Source organism: Artemia franciscana, unplaced genomic scaffold (assembly GCF_032884065.1).
Source record: "Artemia franciscana unplaced genomic scaffold, ASM3288406v1 Scaffold_1799, whole genome shotgun sequence".
Taxonomy (NCBI): Eukaryota; Metazoa; Arthropoda; class Branchiopoda; order Anostraca; family Artemiidae; genus Artemia; species Artemia franciscana.
The window spans coordinates 909-10547 of NW_027062961.1; the positions used below are offsets into that span (position 1 = coordinate 909).

Below are 9639 nucleotides of genomic sequence, written 5' to 3' on the forward strand. Positions count from 1 at the left end.
TGGGAGTGCTACCTGTAAATTTATAAAGCTGCAATGTTTTTATCATAAAATGAAATCAAAACTTGAAAGTGGGTTCAAGTTAAAAAGCGAATAGCATTCTTTAGCTTCAAGAACTAAGGAAAACTAGGTGGCCGATACCGAAGAATAAATGGAGTCCTTTACCCTACAGACTTTTTATCATAGACTCTTTAATTGTTATGCATATGTCAAAGAGCATGGAGCTATTATTAGGATTTAATATATCCCTGGCTATTGAAATCTCGAATCTTCACTAGCTTATCCAAAAATCATATTTCATCTGAAATTAAGTTCTCACTTGCATTTTTACTTCAGAAAGACAAATTTAATTTTTTGGGAAAATTTCAAAAGATTGTTGTTTTAAAGATCAGGGGATAATTCATGGTAATGAGTTAGTTGCACATAATCTGTGAGGATCCCCACCCCCAAACCTTAGAGGAGTCTGATGCTTCAAAATGTTGTTTTACAGAATTAATGCATGGGTTTTTGACAGTGCTTGGGTCAAATTTAGAAATTCTTGTTGCTGGATAGATGGCAGTCTTGTCGTTAGTATAATTTTAATATTTGCCTTCATTTGTCACAATGGTTGGCTTCATGACTGAGAAAATTGTTTTTCCTAAAATTCCCTCTCTTTTATTTAAAAGAAAGAGAGAGAGAGAGAGAAGAAGAAAACAAAAAAAAAACAGTTTTTTAATGCATCAAATATACCATAAAAAACAAATATCAATTTTTTTAGCTTCTTCTGTCGGGCTTTTTGGTGATGTCCTCCCTCTCTCTCTCTCTCTATTTCTTTCTCGCCCGCTCTCTCTCTGCCTCCCTCGTTCTTTTGTCTTTGCTTACCGGGAAGACAAGCTTATTATCCTACTGTACTCAAGTACATTAGCCTATATTTGTGCAAAAAATTCCCCATTAAACATATTATGATTGTTTTTCTTGTACCCAGAAAGTTTTGCTATGTTCTTTATTTCCGTTGATTTTGCTCTTGTATGATAAATTCATGTTGTTTGTCATGAGTAATGTGAGGTGCAGAAGGAAATTTACTTGTCAAACAACTTTTTTTGGCAATGGCAAAAGGAATTGGTTTTGAAGAAAACAAACTGCTAGACCATATTACTTTCTTACATTAACACAGTTAGGTAGTTGTTCTGTTTGCCATGAAGAATCTAAACAAGAAACGCTCAAACGGGTTGATCCATCACTGAAAACATATCCTGAGCCACAAACAATATCAAACTCCTTGTCTTCAGATCCTTTCCAAGAACCATAGCTATTGTTTGGCAGTGTCGGGGGAAAGTCGCAAGGACCTAGAAGGAAAGATTTTGGCTATACAATACCCTTCTAACTCTAATTGATTGATCTTTTTGTGGTGTACTTGCTATGCACCAAGTACACCTGATGGGTATACGTTTTATTCTTCTTAGACACGTCAAGGGTAGGGTTTTTTTGTCTTATCTTTTTTCATCTTTTCTTTTGCACAGAAAAGCTATACCTCATTCAGATATTATCTCATGATGCTCTCAAAATTTGTGAGTAACATTAATTAAGATTTTGTGATCCATTAGAAGTTAAATTATGCGAGCAATAAGGAAACAAAATGTTGTGAGTCATACGAATAAAGTTGGGAGTGGTAGATAGCGTTATTAAATTGAGCATAATGATAAGCTATGGTTTAGTAAAGAAATGTGCCTTTTAAGCTTAAATTGATGATTAAGTTCAATAAACCCAAATCCTTGATAGAAAAGCCCCAGGGCAATTTAACATAAATTGTGATTTCTGAAAGACAAGACGAAAAATAAGGCGATTTACACATACCCAATATAGTTTAAGTGAAAGAAATGTCAGTGCTAGAATTCTCTGAAGATACGTCCTTTACGCTTACGATAATTACACATTTAAGCATAGCGCAGAAGAATAAAAATACCATGTAACAAAAGCCTTATCCTGGCAATAGTTTGAATGCAAGCTCATATAAGGCTCAGAATTTCTTCAAATTAGTATACAAGATCGTTGATCTAATGTCGTTGATCTAAAATTAATATGTGTCAAAATAATTTGTAATACCGAAAGAGGTTACTAAAAATATATATATAGACTGAGGCTGTTTTCTAAATGCTGGATTGTTTGGCCTAATATCTGCAAGTCGTCTTCACTACTCCGGCGGAGAAGAAAAGGAACTTAATAATAAATTAAAGGAAAAATAATAAATATTTTATCTCCTAATGCACTATAAGTAAAAGATTTTTTTCCTGGATAGTCGAGAAAATTAAAATTCGTCATGACAAAAGGCGAAAGTGTGAGATGATCATGGTATAGAAGGCCGTCCTTTGAATAGTTGTAAAATATATATATATATCATGGCTGCCCCATGCTTTTAGTTTCTGAGTAAAAAATTTCAATTGTACTGGGTAGTAGGAATTTTTTTTCGCTTTTTAATACATTTGGAGATCGAAACTTGTTTCATTTTTTTTTATAATAAGTAATGACCTTGTGTAATAATCTTGATAATAAACTTATGCAACTTTCACTAACTGTGTATCTGAGGTCCGTATTCGGTGCTAACATCCTTAGTTTGATCCTACTGTCGACCTATATTTTTATTTATTCTCCAGTTTTTGTTAATTCTTGGAAAGATAGTTTGATCATAAATTATTATTTTGAATAAAAAAAAGTTATGGATAAGTTTTTGGAAGTATTTCCTATATCCAAATAGGAAATAAACTTTGTTGATTCTGAACTGTATCGGGAAGAATTTTGCTTATCTTAAATTATGGTGAACTTTTGGAATATATACTTACCATAAACTTGTATCGTCAGTAAACCAATAGCCAAACCAATAACCGCACAAACCAGTAATCCCATTAAGCCCAATACAATAAACTGTCTAGTCCGAGGACTAATCCTTGTTCCTTTTGATTCGTCTTCCATTTCTGTTGGGATGCTTCTCCTGAAAAACATAAACTACAATTGAACTGATCTGATGTTAATAAAAAACAGAATCAAAAGCTTATCAAAAAGTTTTTATCACCGTACATACCACAGCTTCTTATCAAGGAATAGACAAGAGCTGATAGGAAGTGCCAGGTATCTGCTTCAAACAGAACCAAAGGCACCATAGATTAATTGTGTGAAATATCTTCAACTAATTTTTTGGCAGTATGCTATTAATTATTTGGGCCTCCATACTGCTATGGCAGATGTACTATTAAGCCTCGTTAACAAATTCAAAGAACCATCATCCATACTATAATCTCGTGGTATCTTTATGCTGAACATCAGTTAACGATATACGGCCGTGTATTATTATTTACTTTTACACTCTAGCTTACATTATTTAAGCTAGGCCTTTTTTTGGTCAATTTTAACATTTAGTTTTCAGGACCTGAACTACTCTGGGTCGTTCTATGTATTTTTGTCGGTTTTCGCCTGTGATGTTGACGAATAATAAAAGAGCATGTCACCATTAAAATACATGTTTATTTGTAATTTAAATAAAGGGTATAGTTTTTTTTCAGATTCTTCTTCTACTGTTGGTATTATTTGACTCAACTTTGACTCTCCAAGTGTGGTCGGTTTGTTTTGTTTGCTCCGGCGCCTACTCGCTCAGAGCTGCATCCTTATTCACAATGATATCTAACTTAACTTATGTTTCATCGTTATTTAGAATCATTATTTCAGGGCTGTCCAAACAAGGCATTTTGTTGAATATATCCAATGTTTGAATTCTTTTATATTTGCCCAGGTATTGACAATTGAATTGTAATAAGATAGTAAAGCACAATCAAAACTGAGTTTAAAAAAATTAAAGAAAAAAGCCTGCCATTTAGAGTCACTCTTCAAAAATAAACTGGTATAATAACTAAGACTATGCATAATAGCAGAGACCAAATACAATAAACAAAGTGCAAACAATAGGAAATAATAAGGTTTTAGTAACCTGTATTTCTTTATGAGCCAATAACAACCTTTTGAAAATATCTAATAAAATTGTATAATCCCTACATGTATTTAATCTTACAGTTATCCGAGAAAAGCTATAAAACAGGGACTAAGTTTGATATATTTACCCAGGTTATGAGAACTGCATTTTTGTTAATAACTCAGAAACGGCTTGTGAATCAATTAAAAATTTTCAAAATGTTTTGAGAGGAAGGTAAGGGGACTTATTCTTTAACGGGGGGGGGGGGGGTTCAAAAATTGTTTTAGTATTTGATCAGCCTATACAAGTGATGTGTATTCGCAAAAAACATAGAGGGGGCAAATTGTGTCTCTTTAAATCATGGGGGGTGGATGAAGTGGCCCTAACGATTTTGGAAGTGTCGTCAATTTGAAAGCAAAACATATTTTTTAAAATCTAGAAGGGAAGGGAGCTACTTATTATTTTTTCTCTCTGAGAAAATGCAAAAAAAGGCATCTCTGAACGAAAATACTCCGATAAGGATTGGCCCCCCTAAATTGAAAAATGCCCCCGCCCCCGTTATTTAATGCCTATGGCTATTGCCCTGTTAACCCCTGTAGAACATAAAATCTGTTCACAGTGACGTATGGATGTAAATAAGAAGATATTGTGTATATCCACTGGCACTGTGTTGTCATAAATAAAAAAAAAGAAGAGTTTTCTTAATGAAAGTAAGGAGCGACATTAAAACTTAAAACGAACAGAAATTACTCCGTATATGAAAGGGGCTTTTCCTTCTCTACGCCCCGCTCTTTACGCTAAAGTTTGGCTCTTTCTCTTAACTTTACATTTAAAAACAGTAAAAAAACTTTAGCGTAAAGAGCGGGGCGTTGAGAAGGAAAATCCCCTTTCATATACGGAGTAATTTCTGTTCGTTTTAAGTTTTAATGTCGCTCCTTACTTTCATTTAGAAAACTTGTTTTTTTTTATTTAATTTCTGAACGTATTTGAATCAATGCAGGTTTTGATTTTGGCTCTCCACAGAGGAATAATTAAAACGAAATTTGTATATTTTTTTTTTTTGGCTAAATGGCTTTCTCATAATTTTTGATCGAATGATTTTGAGAAAAAAAGAGCGGGGGAGGAAGCCTAGTTGCCCTCCGATTTTCGGTTAATTAAAAAGGCAACTAGAACTTTTAATTTTTTACGAATCTTTTTATAAGTAAAAGATATACGTAACTTATAAATTAGCTTACGTAAAGAGCTTTTGTATTCTTATGTTTTTATTACATATATGAGGGAGTTTGCCCCCTCGTCAGTACCTCGCTCTTTACACTAAAGCTTAAATTTTGTCCCAATTCATTAAGAATTGGATTCATTAAGAATTCACAAAAGCCGCAGAATAAATAGTTGAAATTACTAAAAATACTTTAGCGTAAAGAGCGAGATATTAGGAGGAGGTGAGACCCTCACATGGGTAATAATTTCTGTTCGTTTTAAGTTTTAATACTGCTGCTTACTTCCAGCTGAAAAAAAAAACTTTTTCATTGTTTTAAGTAATGCTAGTAAATCCTGCGCTCCCTTCATGGACATTTTCTTCCCCCATGACAAATTCCTCGATGGAAAGTTCCCCCAGCATATCCCCCTCTTCTCAACCCCTGCCTCCAACCAAAAAATCCTCCTGAAAACGCCTGTACACTTCCCAATAACCATTACTATATGGAAGCACTGGTCAAAGTTTTGAACTTGTAACCCCTCCCACGGGGACTGTGAGGGAGTAAGTCGTCCCCAAAGACAAAGTTATAAGGTTTTTCGAAGGTTTTACGCTGAATAAAATGGCTATCTCAGAATTTTGATCCGCTGACTTTGGGAAAATAATTAGCGTGGGAGGGGGCCTAGGTGCCCTCCAATTTTTTTGGTCACTTAAAAAGGGCACTAGAACTTTTCATTTCCGTTAGAATGAGCCCTCTCGCAACATTCTAGGACAACTGGGTCGATACGATCACCCCTGGGGAAAAAAAAAACAAATAAACACGCATCCGTGATCTGCCTTCTGACAAAAAATATAAAATTCCACATTTTTGTAGATAGGAGCTTGAAACCTCTACAGTAGGGTTCTCTGATACGCTGAATCTGATGGTGTGATTTTCGTTAAGATGTTATGACTTTTAGGGGGTGTTTCCCCTTATTTTCTAAAATAACGCAAATTTTCTCAGGCTCGTAACTTTTGATGGGTAAGACTAAACTTGATGAAACTTATATATTTAAAATCAGCATCAAAATGCGATTCTTTTGATGTAGCTATTGGTACCAAAATTCCATTTTTTAGACTTTTGGTTACTATTGAGCCGGGTCGCTCCTTACTACAGTTCGTTACCACGAACTGTTTGATTGGTACAGCTGTGTGAATGAAGTGACAGATCCTTTGAGTTTTGTGCGGCCCATTGGATGTCTTCGATTTTGGAATAGGGGAGAAATGTCCAGAGGATAGGTTGGATATGAAAGACTAGAGCTGATCTGGTGTTGTGAGATGTTCGGGTCTCCGTTCCGTCATAAGCTCCTTCCTCCGTTCCTATCCCTTAAAGAGAAATCCTGCTTGCTTGGCCTTGTCATGGTGGATTTTATACGAGTTCACCTAACAATAATCGTGACTGGGAATGGCGCTCCACGGCGACCTTGAGGAGTAGCGCCCCTCGAGCAAATTAAAGCCTAGTGAACGACACAGTGTTTTCACTGGATTCTGAATCATGGATGATTCGTCTGTGTTTTGTTGGACTTAAAAATCCCTTCCTAGCTAAGTTATCTATTATGAGCTGCCTCTTCATAGTAGTACAATGTTTTTTAGGCATGAATATGCAATGAGTCGGAGGTATTAGACTTCAGATTTCCTATGCCAGATTTGGAATCTTAATGATAGAAGAGCATCCCCAAGTGCGAGAAATCATGTTTTGACTAAGGTTTGCTGACGGTTGCGCAAAGCTTTCATTCATACTTAAGGTCCCAGGGACTTCTTGCTGTCCTGTTCTAAGCCAGCTTAAGCGCTTCGTGTAGAATTGAGAAGATGTTTTAGTCCCTATCCTTCACTTGTTTGGGACCCATTTCTTTTATTGAGGCCATAATAATTTCAATGATTGTTACAATATAAAAATTGCAACTTGAAATGCTACAATGTTATAGAACAACTATCGTGTTGACATACAATCAGTATGATCCGGGGGGTAGGAAACGTAAAATTAGGTAATATAAAATTTATTCATTCAGGCAGGAAAGATGGGGCGCGTTGGCAGGGAGTAGAGCTCATGATGAATAAGGAAGCTGCGAAGTCTTGGTTAGTTGGGAAGGTATTAATAATAGAATGATAGTTGCTATTAAAGTGTAGCAACTGAAGGGGGCATATGAAGGCACAATAGCACCGTAGCAAGGGGGTTGGTACCTCCTAAATGCCTCGCTCTTATACAAAAGTTTGACTTTTTGTCCTAATTCTTTAAGAATGACTGCTGAAACGCAAGGACTGTTTAATTAGAATAAGAAGTGTTGTTTTTAAGTACTGAAAAACTTTAGCGTAAAGAGCGAGGAATTGAAGAGGCGGCAATGCCCCTCGTATACTGAATAATTTCTGTTCGTTTTAATTTTTAATGTTGCACCTTGTTTTCAGTTGGAAAAACTTTTTTATGTGTAAGTCAATGAATGAATGAAAATTGATAAGAAAAACACGCTAACTGCTAATAATTGAATAACAGATCTACAAATTACCTTATATTGCATTGCTTTGTTGTTTTGCTATATTTTTACCTATTCATCGCTTCTATCAAATATTTCATTATAAGGAATGGCAAGTAAAGAGTCGATAATAGATGTAATTTCTGAAAGTATAGACTAGAAAAATCACCATACTGACTCAAATGCGTAACGTATAATAAGTTTAAAATTTTAAAACTTTTAAGTTCTATCAAATTTAGCTATATAAAATAAAGTGCAAAAGAAAATAGATTGAATTTAGATATAGGTGAAATCATCCCCGCAAATGGATGTGGTCTTATTAAAGAGAATGGATGCAAATCTGGGGATTTGCTATAGAGAATGGAGCAGAGATCCCCATCCAACATGGTTTTCACCTTTCATCCCTCTATCAACAGGAATATAAAATTTTGTGTTTAAAGTAAAAATATGTTTGAAATAATATAAAACAAGAAACAAAGTGGTGTCGAACATAATTATTTGGTTTTACGTTAATTTTTCTTGTTTCTATTTTTGACCAGGTTTGAATAAACATTGTGCAAGCCGCACAACTCTTAATGACAAACATTACTGTAATACCTGGGGACTTACCTTTGATTCAAATTCCTCAAATGAGCAACTTAATTCAAAAGAGCGTAAAACTTTAAATACTAAATGCAATGAGTGCGGCTAATTCGAAAGAACAATAATCATGTTTACCATGAGTGATAAGAAACTGTTTATCGTTTCTTGTGCCTTGGAATTAAGTATTTTGTATGTTTATTAGCATCTTTTTCATTTATGACCATACGTACTGTCACCAGGATAAAAAAAACATATAAAAACGATAAAAGCTAGTAAGAAACAGAGAAACTAATTAAGAAACAAACAAACTAAAAACAATATATACACTGCCATGCTTAAAGTCAAAAATGCATGTTAATTTTTTGTTTGTAAGTTATAAATATCATGTGGTCAATCAACGCATTTCCTGAATATAGTTTAAGATAAGTAACTATCAACTTCCACTTAAAGTTCTTAGATAGGGGCAAATAGGTTGGCTATCTCAGGATTTGCATTCTTATGCAGTTTTATGCTTTTCGGGCAAAAATTTGATGCTTTTCATCACAAACTGGTATTTTTCTGTATTGTGATCTATTTTGGTGCCTAGAAAGGTATCCATGTATTTTTATTTCTGCTTAGAGCTCTCTTCTAATATTCTGTAACCGCTGGTTACACGCGATCATCCCTGGGAAAAAATGGAGACACGTAATTGCTACCCATGGAAAAATATACCTTTCCGTGTAGCTCCAGATGATGGTTCCCAACAGCCAACATTGAGTTTTCGACAGTGATTATTTCAATGATACATTTTCTTTAATTCTTGAAGAGTTTTGAACTGGTTTTAAATTACCAAAGGTTTCTTCTTATGATTAGAAATTTTTGTTCAGTTGAATTTGAACGAAGGCTAATATTTTCTAAATATTGTTTCCTAGCAGATATTTGTTACTAGATATTTTCTTTAAAAACCTGTTTCAAAATTTATGAAACCATGGGTTGTGGTTCGCTCTTTACTAGGTTGCAGGTAATACACCAATCTATAAATTTTGGCTGGGCTATTTGATTTCTGCTTAGCCAGTTGACAGATCTGGCTAAAATCTCTTCGAAAATTTGAAAAAAAAAGTATTTGAATTCCGTTGCTAAACACCCCTAAAGTTTCTTTTTTCCTTGTGATCTACAGTTTGCAGCTTTGGGTGACAAAAGTATGTCCTGATGTTTGGGTAATTTCCAGTATTTTAAATTTAAAAATTGCTTTATTCCTAGTGTATTAAGTAATATACAAAAGAAACAAAATGAAACTATCTCGGATCAAAAAGTCAGCTTCGTAGGGATCATATCACTTTGGACTCATGTAGATCATGAATTTCGAGAACATAAGCTCAAAATTCTTACTCTTGTCTAGATTTCCAGTCTTGAAAGTTTGGAATTCTAAATTTTTAATGTAGATC

The 9639-nt window shown here is 34.4% G+C and overlaps 1 protein-coding gene across 1 annotated transcript; it reads right to left on the reverse strand.

Annotated features, from left to right (window-relative positions):
- Window positions 1–1091: 1091 nt before the first annotated feature.
- Window positions 1092–8356, reverse strand: LOC136042697 (uncharacterized). Its single transcript, XM_065727660.1, has 3 exons — window positions 8243–8356; window positions 2814–2962; window positions 1092–1322 (listed from the first exon to the last, which is right to left on the reverse strand). The coding sequence occupies exons 2-3, from the start codon at window positions 2941–2943 to the stop codon at window positions 1129–1131; spliced, it is 324 nt and encodes a 107-aa protein (XP_065583732.1). The 5' UTR covers window positions 2944–2962; window positions 8243–8356; the 3' UTR covers window positions 1092–1128.
- Window positions 8357–9639: the final 1283 nt, after the last annotated feature.